General features: G+C 40.9%; 1 protein-coding gene across 1 annotated transcript in view; it reads left to right on the top strand.

Moving 5' to 3' along the window:
- The window catches only part of L3MBTL4 (L3MBTL histone methyl-lysine binding protein 4), a 554392-nt gene that overhangs the window by 347714 nt on the left and 188348 nt on the right, over nucleotides 1-18330 (top strand). The window contains exon 14 of the mRNA XM_089304912.1: nucleotides 14728-14830. Coding sequence (XP_089161038.1) covers nucleotides 14728-14830 — 103 coding nt within the window. The remainder of the gene's footprint in view (nucleotides 1-14727; nucleotides 14831-18330) is intronic.

Below are 18330 nucleotides of genomic sequence, written 5' to 3'. Positions count from 1 at the left end.
AAGCCTGGGAGAGGTGCTCACATAGAATGCTGGCATCACAGGCAGTGACTTAACCTGCTGTGTGACAACACTGGCCCCAGCCAACAGGTATATGAAAAGGCACACAACTTCAATAATAATCAGAGAAACACAAATCAAAACTACAGTGTAATATCACCTCACCCCTGTTAAGAGTGGTTTTCAAAAAGACGAAAAATAAATCTTGGTGAAGATGTGGGAAAAAGGGAAACTTTGCACATTGTTGGTGGCATGCAAATTGGTACAGACATGGAAAACTAAATGGGGTTTACTTAAAGATAGAACTGCTGTGTGATCCATCAGTCCCGCTTCTGAGAGTATAGCCAAAGGAAATGAATTCAGTATCTCCAAGAGATATCAGCATCCCCATATTCATTGCAACCTTAGTCATAATAGCCAAGAAATAGAAATAACCTAAGACAGAATATATAATGATACATAATTCAGCAGTAAAAAAGGCAGAAAATCCTGCCATTTAGGACATCATGGAGGAACCTGGAGACATTATGTGAAGTGAAATAAATCAGAGAGACAAATACTATACGATTTCACATAAGGAGTCTAAAAGGTTTAACTCAGAAGCTGATAGTAAAATACTGGCTGCAGCGGGCCAGGGGATGGAGGAAATGGCGAAATTTGATTATGCAGTGCAAACTATTGTATGTTCTTAAAACTGTATATATGAAATACATGAAATTTATTCCTTTTATATAATATTTTTTAAAAAAACAGATGATGTGGTGGGGATTTAATTTACAACATGGGTGGTGATGACTGTGATAATCCTATACACATAAGTGATAATCAGTGTACACATATATCAAATCCTTATGTTGGGGGCTGGTGTTACGGCATAGCAGGTAAAACCACTACCTGTGATGCTGGCATCCCATGTAGGCACCAGTTCAAATCCTGGCTGTTCCATTTCCTATCCAGCTCCCTGTTAATGTGTCTAGGAAAACAATGGAAGGACAGCCCAAGTGCTTGGGTCCCTGAACTCATGTGGGAGACCCAGGAGAAGCTCCTGGCTTCTGGCTCTTGGCTCCTGGCTCCAGGCTCCTGGTTTCAGCCTTACCTGACCCTGGGCTGTTGCTCCCATTTGGAGAATGAATCAATGGATGGAAGACGTCTCTCTATGTTTCTTCCTCTCTCTCTGTAACTCTGCCTTTCAAATAAATAAAATAAATTTTTTTTAAAAAAATCCACATTTCAACATATTGAATATATATAATCTCTCTTTGTCAATTAATTATTTCTAAATTAACAAAAGTCAATTATAGCAGTTGCTTATTATACAGCATAGCACAGTCAAAAGCGTACAGATCTGTGCATTTGGAAGCTTGAATTCTTGTCCTAACCACCATAATTTAACGTATGTATTTCCACAAATCATTTGACATTCTAATCCTTTATTTCCTCATTCACAAAAAATAAGAGGGAGGACTAAGTTTGTGACTCACAACCTGAATGGTAAACACTTAAAGCGTAAGATTCGCAGGCTTCCGTTGGACCTTTTTTTTTTAATAGGAACTGGAAATTAATATGTTTAAACATTTTGAGTCCTGGGCAGCTCTGTATGCCAGTGACAGAGCCCTTCTTCTTCTTGTAGCCTCATTGATTCTCCTAGTCATGCTGTGTCCTTTGGCCCCTGGCCTTATGGAGCCTGGTAAATTATTGGCCTGCTGTTTTAGACTGTGCTGAAATGGCAGCAAATGTGGTCCATGACACTGTGGATGCCCACAAGCCACAGGCAAGTTAGAATTTTAAGTCTCATACCTATGATAGCTGTTTTTCTCTCCCTCAAGGGGAGAGTCTTGAGGTGAGTGTTACTCTGTGCTGTTCTGATCAGGCAGCAGGTATAAAGTCTAGACTATTACAGCTTCTTGCATAGAGCTCCCATTGGGGCAGCACTATCCCTGGCACTCATGGAGGGCTTGTCTTTCTGGGTCCTACAGTCCAGATAGATTAAAAGTCACCAGAAAGTAAACTGGAAAGGCATGCTATTCTGTTCCTTCCAGTTTATCAAAATATTTGTTGTAGTCTTCAGAGTGGAGAATTTCCTTCCACTTAGAAATACTGCAACTCTGCCAATTCTGCTCACAATAAGGACACACTATTGATTGGAGAGTTAAGCTAGGGCAGAAGCCATGGAGATACAGAGGATTAGAATTGGATGCTTGCCAGCGCTGTGGCTCACTAGGCTAATCCTCTGCCTGCTGCACGGGCACCCCAGGTTCTAGTCCCGGTTGGGGCACCGGTTCTTTCCTGGTTGCTCCTCTTCCAGTCCAGCTCTCTGCTGTGGACCGGGAGTGCAGTGGGGGATGATCCAGGTGCTTGGGCCCTTCACCCGCCTGGGAGACCAAGAGAAAGCACCTGGCTTCTGGCTTCGGATCAGCGCGATGCGCCGGCCGCAACACACTGTCCGTAGCAGCCATTTGAGGGGTGAACCAATGGGGAAAAAAAAGAAGACCTTTCTCTCTGTCTGTCTCTCTCACTGTCTAACTTGCCTGTCAAAAATATAAAAATAAATAAATAAAAAGAATTGGATGCATATAGATGGAAATCTGCTTCAAAAAAGTTCATGGAAAATGGAATTAAAAGATGAGTTTATTTTGGAAAAACATTTTGAAATCCGTGCATACACAGGGAAAGGGTTTAATGTATATTCTAAGCCCTTGCCTTGCATATAGAAAGGAATTCTGGTGGCACAGATAAATTCTGTTCAGAAGGTGAGAAAGTAAAGCACACACACACAGGTAAGCAAAAGTGGGGAGTAGGGCAGGAAAAAAGGGGTGGGAGAGGGAAGCAGAGAGTCAGCACTTGAGTTCCTCTTACACTTTTAGTCTCTTGAAAAACAGAGAGCTCTTCCTAGTTTCTGACCTCTCTGATGAGTTAGGGAGGAAAGTGGCTATTCACCTGGTGTTCCCCTCCCCCACCCCTAGATCCCTGGTGAAGGGGCAATTGAATGGACAGGTTCCCCTCCCCCACCCCTAGATCCCTGGTGAAGGGGCAATTGAATGGACAGGTACCTGAGTAGTTTGACAGGGTAAGTGGGGATAGCTTGTGATTTCAAGTTCCATAAACCTGACTAGCTACCTACCCCATATCACAGGATCTTCAAAAATACATAGAAAACATCTAATATGGAAAAACTGTGCACAGATTTTAAATTTTTTGCATAAAATAAATTTATCTTTTAATTCCATTTAAAACTTTGAAGTACCTATGTGGGTGTGAATGCATATATATGTACATTTGTATATATAAATATAGCTATATATAAAGAGAAATACAGATATCTGTATTATATGAATATATATACATATGTGTATGTATACATCTTTTTCAGAGTTGTTCAAATCATAACATTTTCTGTTAAGAATGACCAAATGCTTATTGATCATGAACACTCTTAATTAGGCCCTGTTAGAGTAATTTGAGAAGAGATTTTGGTACTGTAATCACTGCTTTAGAAGTATTTTTCTGATTACTGAGAAGATATTGTCACCTCACATGGGAGTTTTGCATTATACAGTTTGTTTGATTCTTCTAACTAATTTTTATGTTTGTACATTTTAGTTGTAAGAACATAGGCATTTCTATCAGCCACTAGTAAGTTTGGGTTTTCTTTAGTCAGAAAACCATGTGTGATACCTTCAATGAAACTGCAGTGTCCTAATTTCCTCTTTTGGCAAAAGGTGGAGAAAGCAGATTAAGGATTAAGGATTGGGGAAACACAAAAGCTGTTCATCAGAGTCTGTTAGAAACTTGCAGTTTAGGCTTCTCCTTTATCGCCCTTCATTTGAATAAGTTATTTGAATAAGAAAATGCCTAGGAATGAGGAGGGCAGGAGTGAAACTCAAGTCCTTTTGGGTTGAGTTTAGTGTCATTTTCAATAAAGCAATGCAGACAGGGGGCCTAGGTAGAGGAGAGTGAGAGAGAATAATGGGAGAAAATAATAAGGGATTTTGTAGCATTTTCACTTAGGTGCAATGAGAACAATCTACTTATGTAATTTTTATTTGTTTGAGATGCAGAGACAGAGACAGTTTCCTGTCACTCCCCCTCTTCGTGGAGGAACGACACAGGACCCTGCGCTGTTCTTTTGTCTGCTTGGCCCTCCCCGGGTTTGCTGCTGGTTCTTCCCGGGTTGGCTACCATCCCTTCCACCTCCGTGGAAGGGCGGTTCCCCCTGGCCACCTTCCCCACTTCCGCGGGGGAGCGGCACACCACCGGCTCTCTCGGGGGCTGCACAGGTGTTCCTCAGGTGTTCCCCTTAGATGTTCCTGGTGCATGTTGTCTCTCTCCTCCTTTATAGTCCTCTTCCGCCAATCCCAACTCGGCTGCCCACACGCCGAGTACGCTGCTCTCCTCCAATCAGGAGCAGGATCAGCTCCTGGAGGTCAGCACTCAAGTTGGCAAGAGGCAGCTGCATAGAAGCCGTTTTCTCCTCTCCCAGCGCCATATTGTGGGAGAGCAGATGCATAGAATAAGTCTTAATTCCAGTAACTTAGTCCAGTCCGGGTTGCTCCCCACAGTTTCCACTCACTGGTTCACTCCCCAAATGCCCACTAGGTGGCTGAAACCCAAATTATTGAGCCTCTACCTCCTGCCTCCCAGGGTGCATGTTAGCAGGAAGCTGGAATCAGAAGCAGAGCCAGTGCTTGAACTGAGGTATTCTGGTTATGGGGTGCTGGCATCTTAACTGCTAGGCCAAAGGCTTGCCCTTGTTTTTGTTTTTAAAGGTTGATTTCATATAAAAAAACTAAAAAAAGTTCAGCTAAAAGATAAAAAAAACTAAAGGAAAGTAGTTATAACTTTTTATAATTTATTTGAAAGACAGTTCTTATCAAAGATACAAGTTTATAAAGGCAAACATCTATTTTGGTCACAGATTCTTATTTTGTTCTTAAAAACAATGAAAAAATGAAATAGGATTGTCTAATGAAAATGTATTTCTCTTAAATACTTTTAGATATGACATTACTCTTCAGTCTGTTGTAATAGGGTTATCAGAGGGCAGATTTAACTCAGTTTAGTTTAGGTTTCAGTTTAGTCCATTTGTGAGTGTGTGTGCATATGCATGTGCTCTAGCAAAAAGGTTTTTTTCTGTTCTTTTTTTAAAGATATATTTATTTACTTATTTGAAAGTCAGAGTTACACAGAGAGAGAAGGAGAGGCAGAGAAAGAGGTCTTTCATCCACTGGTTCACTTCCCAGATGGCTGCAATGGCAGGAGCTGGGCAGATCTCAAGCCAGGAGCCAGGGACTCCTTCAAAGTCCCCTACATGGGTGCAGGGGCCAAAGGACTTGGGTCATCCTCTAGGGCTTTACCAGGCCATAGCAGAGTGTTTGATTAGAAGTGAATGAGCCAGGACTTGAACTGATGCTCATATGGGATGCCAACACTGCAGGCGGCAGCTTTACCCACTATGCCACAGTGCCAGCCCCTCTCTTATTTTTTTTTTTATTTTTTTATTTTTTTTTATTTTTTATTTTTTTGGACAGGCAGAGTTAGACAGTGAGAGAGAGAGAGAGACAGAGAGAAAGGTCTTCCTCCCATTGGTTCACTCCCTAAATGGCCGCTACGGCCGCTGCACCGATCCGAAGCCAGGAGCCAGATGCTTCCTCCTGGTCTCCCATGCGGGTGCAGAGGCCCAAGCACTTGGGCCATCCTCCACTGCCCTCCTGTGCCACAGCAGAGAGCTGGACTGGAAGAGGAGCAACCTGGACAGAATCCGGCGCCCCAGGCAGAAGATTAGCCTAGTGGGCCGTGGTGCCGGCCATCCCCTCTCTAACCTTAAAATTCTGTGATCTGCGTTAATTTTCAGTTTACTCCTTTTCTGAGTGTATATGTGCACATGCACATGATCCAACAAAAAGTTTGTTTCTATTCTTAAAATTCTGTGATCTGTGTTGTCTGTGTGGGCTTACTGATGGACCAGGGACAGAAGCCTCAGGGCCATTTTAGCTCCTTGTCTGAAAATAGATCCAATCCTCTAGGGACTTCCTAACCCCTGCATTATTTCTCAATCAGCTCAATCCCATGCCCTATATTCTTCCTCAGCCAACCCTCTGCATTCATTTCCAGTGAACCAGCCAGCAGAGAGGAAGGCCCACTGGAAAAGCTAGCTCAGCTTTGCTCTCTGTCATGGCCCTTAGCTGGCTTATGCTATATAAACCCAGCCTGCTGCCATGTGCTCGCTCTGTATGCATGCTGGCAGTTAGCCTTCTCTGGGAACTTATTTCCCTTGAAATAAATTCATTTTGGCTGTGAGTTCGTATCCTGTCTTTTCTCTGTTCTGCCCCTCTTTCCTTATACTTATCACATTTTTATTTTTTCTAGAGGTCAAAAGAAGGGTCATTCTCCTCATTTTGTAAAAAACTTAAAAGACTGGATTATAAAACAACCGGGATTTCACAAAGTCTTACACTATTCCATACTTCAAAAAGAGCCTAGTTTGTGTATTTAAATATTTGTGGCATAAAAAGTGAAATAATTCTTTACTTTAAGATGCTACTTGAATATGCTGGAATGGAAAGGTATCCAATGTTAAATCTATTTCTTTTCTTTACTCCGTAATGTCACTAAGAGAGAAGTTCCAAAAGTTCAGGGAAAGTTGAATTAAAGATGAGTTTATATTGGTGCAAAGTATTTTGAAATCCATGCATAGTTTTTCATAATATGTGTTTTCCACAAACGTTTTGGAAACCCCATATATGCATGTATTGCACATTTTTTGCACCTATTCAATGTTCAACATATGATAAATGTATTTTACCATGTTTCTCTAAGAAGTTATTTATATAATAAGCAAAGCTTAATATAACATGGTTTTCCTTTTGGCTTAACTGCTTGGTAGCTCTGATTTCTAGAAGCACTTCTAGAAACCTATTGCTTTTGCACCCTTTCCTTACTGTGTGATTGTTTCAGTGTAGCTGATTGTTTCAGTGTAGCAAATAGCCGCTGTTACTACATTCCCTGGTCTCCTTCAGGACTCTGCCTCATTTCTGAATGTTTGTCTCTGTTAGGCAGATGGTTAGATTACCCTTCTCTATTGATTTTTGCCATTCATTGTTATATGGTAAAGGTTTTCCTAGATCATCATGTAAATGTAAAATTTATATTTTAGGATCTTTAAAAAAAGTCTTTTGCTATGTTTGCATTTCACAGAGTGATTGTTCTGTTTTATTTATGTATCATGAAATACGATAGCCTGAAACCCAGTTCAAGCAACCATGGTATTTTCCGTCTATTTGAGAATCTCATTATCACAGCACAATGAGTATTTATTTCATTAGGAGATGGAGGATAGGTATGATTAACCTATAATTTCAGTTTGAAAGATAATGCTTATTATTTACATTCTCTAACATTCTAGGGTAATTATTTCATTAAATCTTCTTAGCAAGCTAAAACATAAATTTTCTAGGGGTGGGATGGAAATAAACTAGTATATTAACTTATAAGTTTCCAATCAAGAATTAAAATAGCCAAACCTTTATTATTCCAAATGGGGACATGTGCATATTTTAACACTTTTCTTTATTATTATTTTAATTATTTATCTAGATTTAATATTTTTGCTTCCCTGCCTATTCTCAGTCTTAGCTCATGACCTTGCTCTGTGTTTTGCTGAGAAAAATAAAAGCCATCGTGGAGAACTTTGTGTTCTCTAGGTGTGGAATCCAGCAGCACCCCTGCCTCCCAGCCACGCACTTTGCAGTCCTTTCCATTGTTGCTGGAGCCTGTCCTATTCCTGTCCACAGTTCATCCCCACCTGGACACTAGTCTGTCACAGCCTGCACACCAAAAGACTTTTCCTATGAGAATACCCTCTCTTGCCACTTAATGAAATGTCCCTCTACTGAAAGCTTCTCACTGTCACTAAAAATAATAATAATAATAATAATAATGAGGCCAGAGATCTACTTCTTATAACCACTTTTATATAAAAACTTCTCAAACAAGTTGTTTAAATTACTGCTTTCTCCTTTTACCTCTCCCATTCTCCCTTGAACTTTAGTCAGCCTTGTTCTTATCTTTTCACTGAAAACATTCACGGTACAGTCATTGAACTTTGCCAAGCCCAGTAGCACCCATGCAAATGGGAATCTCAGCATCGCTGAGCACAGCCAGGACTCCCTTCTTGGTGTATTGATTTCATGTGTCTGGCCCGGCACTCCTCTCTTGGTGTTTTTCCTGCTTCCCTGGCTGCTCTTTCTCACTCCATTCTAATATCTACCTGAGTTCAGTCCTCAGATTTTTCTTCTCACGGCCACTAACTCACCATGGGTTCTCATCTATTTCATGGCTTTAAGTACAGGGCATGGATGACGTCTATAAATTGACCCCCAAAAGTTTACCTCCAGCCCTGTGATGCTGGGCTCACCTCCAAGTCTTTATTCATTTCCAGTAGAGGAAGTAAACACTTCTGCAGGGAGACTTTCACGTTGGCCCCCATGACCTCATCTTTTGCCAACCTTACCATTGTCCATGTTGCTGCAGCCACACTGGTCTCCCTGCACTTGTCTTGGGTTGGCTTACATTCTGACTTCATATAGGATTCTGCTTAAATGTCAGGACTTACTGGACTACCCTGCCTTAAATGGCATCCCGTGTCCTTCTTTCTTATACTACTTGATCCATCTGCTGGCACCATCACTGTCGGACATCACAGGTTTTTTTTTTTTTTTTTTTTTTTTTTTTTTTTTTTTTTTTTAACTTGGTGTTTAATTCTCTCTTTGGCAACAAAGACTAAGCTGCGAAAAGGCAGGGTCTTCCTGTTTGGTTTTCTGCCATGTCCTTAGCACACACGGACTGTCGTACTCTCTGGCACACTTGTCCATCATTGAATGAGGAACCCCCAGCAATTATTTTATTTTAAAAATGAGAATATAGTGTCGTAACTTGTCTGTTACTGTTGACATGTATCTGTTTCCCCTTTGAAAGAGGAAGTGTTTGTATATCCTGCAGTGAATATTACCACCAGAAACTAATGTTGCTTCTCTAGAAAAAAAACTTGCTAAATGATTCAGGATGAATTGAGTGCTTTTTCAGCAGCAAGCAGTTAGTGTTGAAACGAGGATAAGAATGCTGCTTCTGCTTCATCCTTGTTTTCGGATGCTGGCCAACACCAGTCTGGGACTCACAGATATGTTTAAGTGAACAGATCATCTAAATTTGCTTCAATCAATGTCAGTGCTACCATTCTGCTGTGGGTCATCTCCATGCCAAATACAATCACAATTCTGAGAGGAAACTGCATCCCCCTCAGCAGGAGGAAGATGATCACCCCCTCTGTCCACCCCGAGCAGAAGAAGGAGCCCTTTCAGCTGCCTCACTCATAGTTACCAAATAGAGCCATTTTGAAATGAGAAAGGACGGACTCCTTGCTCGTTTTTCAGTGAGCACTGTCTCTCCTGCCTTGATTTTGCCTTGATGTCTCACATCATCTTTACATGACAAGAGGACTAATGCCCATGTGCAACTCTATTGGTTTCTTTTTCTTTTTTTGAGGAGCAATTGCTTGATTTCACAGAAGAAAAAAGCAGTAAAATAAAATTGCTCTTTTATCCTAGGAATATTCAGCTGCAAGTAACACAAAAATCTGTGAGTGGCTTCATCAGATAGAGGGTTATTTTTCTTCCATGACATACTACTATGCTGTGGGTCCAGTGCTGGCAGTGTCACAGGTCCACGCCCTGCCTTTCTTTTATCTTGTCCTTCCTCAACACTTTTGCTTCTGTCTTTGTGCTTGTCCCTTTGTGAACTTTATGTCTGCATCTCAGAAAGTTCAAAGATGGGGAAGAGGGCCGAGCAGCATCAGCCTCACCTTCACCCTTTCAGCAAGAAAGAAAGCCATCCAGAGACATGCTTCTGGTGCCTCTCCCCTAGGTCTCACTTCCTGAGTGGTGTCCAGCGTCCAGTGTCCACATATGGATGTAAGAGGGGTTGGGAAAGATGACATTTTTAGCTGGACACATTGCTATGCTGAACAAAATCAGGACTTGGTTAGCAGACACAGCAGGAATCGATAGTGGAAAGGCAACCTCAGAGCCTGTGCTGGCTGCTCATAGTGACGGGGTTTCCCCTGAGTGGTGACCTCTGAGGATCTCTTACAGCCGTGCCTGTTATTTGCTGTTCCAGTATTTGCCAGTCTATAAAGAGAGTTTAATTAATGAATTTATTTTTCTTGATTAAGGAACCTTACCATCAGATTTATTCCTTCTAAGTGAAATTCTTGTAGACAACTTGAAATAAATTAGGAGTTATATCATGTTGCTTGATATAGCAAGTAGCCCATAATATTTAGAAATAGGAGACCAGAGGCTGGTTTTAGATAAGCTACATTCTGAAGTTGGAATAAAATAGGGATTAACTCAGAACACTATGAAGAAGATATACTACAGTAATGCTTACAAGCATTAATCATTATCTTTACTATTATTTATTGATTTATAAAACATTCTTCTGGAGTATTATACCCCAATCATCGCTCTAGTAGGTATTATGGACTCAATGACAAACAAGTCAGATAATGTGGATGCACTGACTCTAGTGAAGGGAGACAAGCAATCAGCAAATAAACTGGAAATATGATTTCAGGAATAGTGGTAAAAGGCAAGAGAAGGTGCTATGGCCAGGGATGGTCTCTGACAAAGTGATTTGGAACACTTTCTCTTGACAAATAAATCTCTAAATATCAGAATTTCAAGTAAGGTATTTTTGGAGAAATGTGTCTATTTCCTGGAGAAAAATGTAGATTTAATCAAGGCCCCCTGTATCCTAGGCAATAATGTAAACTGTTACAGAACATACAGGTTTCTCTTTCCTAATAGATGGCTCTTGTCTGACTCACCGTTGAGTGAATACATTTTTCATCATAGAAAATTTCATTCATAGAAAATTTAAGAGGGAAATGGCAAGGTCTCACACCTTTTACTTCATATTCTTTTGGACTCCTTCTTTGTTATGTCCCTTGTAAAATATTCTTTATGTAATAACTCCTTTCCCAGTGGTCAAGGTCATACCTCTCCTTATAGCTCCAACAAGGAGAGAATTATAGCACTCATCAGGAATCTGGAGATAAATATGCATTGGTAAATATTTAAATATTGCTTTAACCTTAACTTAATCAAAAACATTAAGTTAGTGCTGAAAATAATTTAAGTGCCATTCTTCGAGAGTTCAATGTGTGTAGAGTACTGTCCACAGAGTTCCATTTGTGCTGGCTGATGGAGAGTAGTGGTTTATGGATTTAGTATTATAGACCTTTGTGACAAGCAATTCAGAGAGCCCATTTATATATCCTGTGTGTGTGTGTGTTTTTTTTTTTTTTTTTGTCAAAGTTGTTTTTATTTGCTATCACACAAGCGTATTTCTTAACAGGGGAATTGTTTATGATTTTAATCATTAATTCCTCTTTTTAAAAAATGTTTACTAAAGGCAAGCTTCTTTTTAAAAAGACTATTCACTTGAAAGGCAGAGGGAGAGTGGGAGAGAGAGAGACAGAGAGAGACGGAGAGACAGAGACAGAGACAGAAAGAGGGATCTTCCATCCATTGATTTCACTCTCCAAATGGCTGCATTAGTTGCTGCACCAAGCTGATGCTCCAAGCAGAAGCCAGGAGGCAGGAACTCCATCCAGGTCTCCCACATGGGTGACAGGGGTCCAGGCACTTGGATCATCTTCTACTGCTTTCTTGGGCACACTAGTAGGGAGCTGGAGTGGAAGTGGAGCAGCTAGTACTTGAATTGGCACACAAATGGGATATTGACACTGCAAGTGGTGTCTTAACTCGCTGCACCACCGGCCCTATAAGGCAACTCTTACTTCTCTTTATCTCTCCACGTATTTCAAAAAGAGTAGAAGAAATAGCTGAGAAGTGTTTTCTTATTCAGTAATTGTGATGTATTGGTATTTGAGATTTAAATAGTTGTTATAATATCATCATACATTGGGACTTGGCCTCCATCACTGTTTTCATGCAATATAATCATATGATCTTGCGAATTTTTGGGTTATATGAAAGCCTCTTTTCTATATTGTGAGCACCTGAAGGAAATACCTATGAATTACTCATCTGTTCATTGAGCAGGTGAGCACTCCTTAAGAGACTGAGGGCTGGTTGATAGGGGGGGGATGCAATGAAATGAGAGAGAAGGGATGTCAGGGCCCAGGTTTCTGGCATAGATGTGATGTGATTTCTTGAGATGAGTGGCTACAGGAAAAAAAAAGCGGGGGGACAAGACGATGAGTTGGGTTTGAAATGACATTCAGATATCCCGATGAAGGCGTTGAGTGGGAAGTTAGAAACCAGGGATATACTGGAACGTGAAGAATGTTAGGGCTAATCTGTCAGCATCCTGAGCTCATGGTTAGCAAATGAAACTGCAGTTGTAAGGCTCAGGAGCAAACCTCCAGGAGGTTCTCTGATGTTTTTAAGTCGACTAGAGAAGGAAACACTGACAGAGATTACTAATGACTTTTCACATGCAGAAGGCTAACTGCCAGAGTGTGATGTCATCAAAGCTAGGACAGTAACAATTCAAGGAGATGTGCAGCTGTGATGAAGAGCACCACCGTCTTGAGTGTGGTCAGCAGCACACATGGTCAGCAGCAGGGTGGAGACTTAGCATGCAGAGATCATTAGTGACCCTGCAAGGTAGATTGTGTAGATTGAGAGATGTGAGCTAGCAGAAACAGCAGAAACAGAAATATGGCTATAAAGCAGAGAAGAGATAAAAGCACCTAAGGGGAATGTAGGGTTTGTATAGACTTTTAGACACTGGTTTTGTTTTGGTTTCTTGGTTTCTTTTTATAATGAGAAAAACTGGAATGTGTCTAAATGCTGGGCAGTAGTCAAGGAACCATTGAAACACAGGGTAGCCTAAAGATTCTAAAGAATGGGAGGTGGATGAGAGCTAAGCATAAATGGTGAGGGATTTGCTCTGGGGAGAGGAGAGTGCTACCAGCCACAGCAAGGGAAAGGACAGAGGGAAAGGAAGACAGATGGGTGCATAAGGATGGAGTGCCTGTGCACTGACTCCCATTTTCTCAGTTAGCAGGAAGGCTCAGCTGTTGAGAACCAAAAGGTGGAAGGTAGTGGAAGGTTTGTGAGAGTGGTGTTTTGATAACATCAATCTGCACCATGTGGCATTTTCCCAAGAAAATTTACTATGCAAAACAGCATGTAGGATGGCTTACCCCTCCATGATTGGCTTTTTCTCCGTAACAGCCAGGTATGATAAAAAGCCAGAAAGACAAAGGAGTTTAAATTACTTGCAACAGAAAGTCAGCTAATGATTTGATAGAATCTAAGTTAGGTAAGTGATAGAGAGGATTGATAAAGAAAGCAAAAAAGAAGTCAGTGCTAGGAAATTCTCTGATGTTGAAATATCTTCTACAGTTGGGCACCTGAGCTGGAAACCTGGAATGATGTGCTGTGTCATCTGATGGGGTGAGGGCTCAGCAAGTTTGGAAGTGGGGCTGTTTGTGGTGATGCCACATCTCTGATATTTTTGTTGGTGCATGTGACCAAGATGGATCTGGGAAAGGGGCCACCAGAGATAAGGAGACTTGTGATCAGTTGGAATAGCATGGTGGATAGCATGCTCAGATGGATATTCAGCTGGTGATGTGTTATAGTATGGTGTGTTGTGATGTGGTGTGGTATGGTATGGAACGGTATATGATGTGTTATGGCATGGTGTGGGATGGGGCAGGACAGAATGAGATGATATGGTATGGTATGGTGTGATATGATGTGGAGTGGTGTGGTATAGTATGGTACAGTGTATATTGGTACGATGTGTGGTATAGTATATGGTACAATATGGTCTTATGTGGTATATATATATATAGTGTGTGGTATGGTATGGTATGTGAGGTGGTGTGGTATATGGTGTGGTATGGCATGTGAAATGGTGCGGGATGGGATGAGATGATGTGGTATGGTGTGTATGGTACACTATGGTGTGATGTGGTTTGGTGTGATACGGTATGATATGGTGTGGAATGATGCAGTATGGTATGGTATGATATGGTATGGTATGGTATGATGCAGTGCAGTATTGTGTGGTACAGTATAGTGTTTTATAGTACAGCATGGCCCAGTTCAATTCAGTATGAGATCACTCAGTTTTTAGCCCAGCTGTGACAGCTCTTGAGTAAGCATGGGTTAGGACCATGTTTGCTATCTGGGGCAGCTCCCATAGGGTAGCTCTCTTTCATTTCTGCATTTGGGGAGCCTTGTGTTGGCTAAGTGGGGGTTTCTTTGAGAGCAACAAACTAGAGCCCATATCCTCAGGCTCTCAGCTGACAGCTATATTGCCTCTGTCATTTTTAATCTGTGAAAGAAATAAAGGAATGTTCCCAAAGGTTTTTAATTTCTCTATGCCTACTCATTCTCTCTCTCTCTCTTTCTCTCTCCTTTTTCTCTTTCTCTTCTTCTCCCTCTCTCTCTCCCTGTCTCTCCCTCTCCCTCTCTCCCTCTATCAGTTGTGCTGTGGTTGTTATTTATTACAGCATTACAGCAGTGGTATTTTTTGCTAAAACATTATAAAACATTGAAAGTACTCAGTGAGTGTCTTTTGTTGATGGGTTGGTTTTCATTTGCAAAGCTTCAGTTAATGTCATTTACATAGTTCAGCCTTTCTAGTTCTTTAATGAGGGTGTTTTAAGGTATGTTCTTTTACTTCCTGAAGGAGCAAATGATGTGAAAATCCTTCCAGGTCAAGCTGTTTGTCCTACTCCAGGGTGCCGAGGAATAGGCCATATCCGTGGTCCACGTTATTCAGGACATCACAGGTAAAGTTTTTTCTTATTTAATATTTCAGGGTTGAATGAGAACGTTATGCAGATGAGCAGCTGCTGTAGCATTTTATACCTTAGCCTCTTGGAGCCAGCTGCCCCTATCACACTCCTTTCTCTGTTGCTACAGCCCTTCCTTGACGTCTCCTGCCATCTGGCCTCCTCTCCCCTTCTGGGGCCCTCTTGGACATCTGAGGCATTTGGCAGACCCAGATCGTGTGCCTGACTCTGGGGTCTATCAGCTTTCTTCGCAACACACCTTTCTGCACGTACACACAGACCTGTCCAACCCCAGGCCTAAATTGTTTCCACACCATTCTGAGTCTTGTTTCTTCTAGAGAACTCTGGAGCTTCTTGCCTTGTCCCTTCTTGTTTTCACGTTGCCTCTGTTTCTTTTTCTCTCTTTCTTAATCATTTGGAGATGAGCTCATTCTGTGAACAAATAGTAAGTGGGAAGTTCTGTTATAGAATATGCCCATATTTTGAATGCTTGATAATGTGGATTGGATAACACTTTCAAGTAGAAATAAAGGTTTATGTCTTCACTACTTTTTCTGTTCCCTTCAACTGGTAACATGATGTTTTGACTGTTCATATTGGTGACCTCATAACAGACTACATGAATTAAAACTGAGCAGGATTGACATTAAATGTGTCCAAATACACAAACACAGATAAATATAAAACACTTGTTAAAATAAATTTAAATGCAGTAAGGAAGTCCTTGCTTTTTCAGGAGGAGGCAATCCTGGAAGCCATTGCCTAAAAACTATTGTCTAAGTGAATCAAAGTCAGTGTCTCTGTAGGACACAGTGGCAGACACCCCAGATAGCCTACATGAATAAAAATGCCATGTGTGTAAGTATATTAACATTCACAATAAAAATTACACAGAATCCAAAAAAAAAAAAAAAGGTATCAGTCTTAAAGACATGCAGACAGCTTGGTTACTTTTGCAAATATTTGGGACTCAGGTTCTGAAAGTGAGCCGAGCCTGGTGTAAATGTTTCTGTGCTGTGTGAGGGAGGAAAGAAGAGGGAGGAAAGCACAGACAGATGGAGGGAAAGAGAGGAGAGGAGAACACCTCAGAATGGGGATGGTGATCTGAATCAGGTGGAGGCTCTGCTGGATGGGGGAGAGACACCTTCCAGACATCACTTGGAGTTGCTTCAGAGAACCTGCCTCAGGCGTGTGTGTGTGAGTTGCATCTAGAGCTACTGAGTCCAGTATGATAGTCACTAGTCACATGTCTGCTTAAATTCATGGAAATTGAATACAGTTACAACATCAGTCACTCAGTCACACTTAGCCGTATTTCAGATACTTAGCAGTCACACATGGCTAACGGCGACTGCATTGGGCGGCACAGGTAGAGAACATTTCCACCATCACCAAGAGAGGCTAGCGAGTCAAGCACATTACGACTCCTCTTTGAAGATTTTTGAGTGGCAGGTGTTTCTGGGTGAAATAACTAACCACCTTAGTGCCTCCATCAGAACTTGGGTCTTTATCCTTGAAGTAATCAGAATATAGGGTTACAGTTTATGGTTCCCACAGAGCCGTCTGGACATTCGCCTGTGTGGTGCTGGTGCTAGAGTAACAAATATCCTCTCTGGATTACTCATCCACGGCTTCTTCTTCCACTTTACAGAAACTGACAGCCTCCCCCACTGTCTTACCCATCAGTGATTCACCTTTCCTGAGCAGGTTCTGAAAATGTTGTGATCAGTCACAGTGGGTTTATACCACTTTGTTCTGGTAACTTCCCTCAACTTAGGCTCATCCAATATGATGTAATTGGGCCAAATGTCCTTATCTGTGCCATCTAATTATCAGTAATATTGAACATATTTGACAGATGTTTATCCACCAAGTGGCCAATAAAGGTTGAGCTGAGAAATTCTGAACAAGGGACAGTAATGTAAAAAATAAATAAATAAAGCAGAATCTAAAGAAAAGTGTTCTATGAAACTTAGAGAAGAAAATGAAATACTGGAGATGCTGACAGTGAGAGCAGTGGGACATTTTCAGGAGCTGGCAGTTATGAGACTTTCCTCCCTTGGACCTCACAAAGGCACAGGACAGCTCAGGGCCATGCCTTGTGCTTGGCTCCTGGCTCTTTGCCAACTCTCAACCTTGTCATGACACAGCAGAGCTCATGAAAGCAGGAGCAAGGGATTCCAAAGCTTAATGATTCCAAGGTCTCAGAAATGAAAAATGAAAAGCAATGAGTAACTGTTGTTAGCTTCCCTTTAGAATGGAAAAGCTGAAAATTAGAAAACTGGATGTTTCTTGAACACATATTTTTATATAGAATTTATAAGATATTTACACTATGAGTTAAATAAATTTTAACATTCCTGTGAAAGGAACTGTAAATGGTTTTTATGGCATTTAACCCTGCTTTGTATCCAAGGAGTGAGGACAATTTCTTGGAGTTGGTGTTGAACTTCAACAGTAGCTGCAGAGTGGGGGTCACAGGTGACAGGTTTGTGCCAACAAGTGCTCAATGGTTCTACCTCTTGCTATAGTCATTTAGTCATGGTATTAACCAAGATAATCTAAAAGACTGTAAATACTGTTCTTCACTATTTATCTTTGGGAGTGTCTGTTAAGAATTCACACATGCAGACACACATACCAGATAACACTGTGCCATAACACACCCCAGGTTATCATTATCCCTTGGTTTCTATATGTCAAAGAGGTGGTAAACAAGAGAGGAAGACTTTAAAATGTCACTGCTTAGCCAAGGTTCCTTAATGTGTTATTATCACAGCTTCTAGCTTGAGGTTCCTGACAAATTTAAATGAGTACAACTTGCATACTGCAAAATAAAAGTGTTTTTTTCTCATGTCGTAGATATGTCCCTTTGCCAAAGAAGCATCATTCTCTAAGGTGTTTCTTGCTATCTATACCATTAAGCAAATATTCTTTTTAAAATTTAAAACAAGAAGAAAGCAAAAAAATCAAAGCAGAAAGTCCCTCCAGCTTCACAAAGGCCTTTACAAAATAATCCAGTTGACTTCTGTTTGCAAAGCCTCAGAGAAAGCTTCAAACCTTGGAGCTTCACTTAAAGCAAGTGGGGATTTTGCTGCTTTGCTATAGAATTACTGCCAGGCAGTGACTTCTTATAAGTAGTGAAAGTAGTTCTTACCATTTTATGTCAGAATTTCTGATTCTGATATTGAAGCCTTGGTGTTTTGAAAGGAAGTAAATAGTCTTAAAATAAATTGTCATCTTCTTGGTTTATATAGCTAATTAGAACAATGGCATCAAGATGTCACTAAAGACATTTGAAAATTAATACATCATTTTAGTAGGTCAGGCAGATCCTTTCTATGGATTAGATGGATTTCAGACGGGTTTGTTTTAGCTTTCATTAAAATAGGCAAGGGGTTAACAATAATAATCAAAGCTGTTTGGAGTTCATGTAGAATCTGCATAAACCATTATTTGAAAGAAATTGCATCAGTTCTTATCTTTATGAAAATAGG

This window comes from Oryctolagus cuniculus, chromosome 10 (assembly GCF_051225735.1).
Source record: "Oryctolagus cuniculus isolate XC-2025 breed Fujian yellow rabbit chromosome 10, ASM5122573v1, whole genome shotgun sequence".
NCBI lineage: Eukaryota > Metazoa > Chordata > Mammalia > Lagomorpha > Leporidae > Oryctolagus > Oryctolagus cuniculus.
Note: the sequence above shows the minus strand (reverse complement) of the source record. Positions and strands in the feature narration are given on the sequence as shown.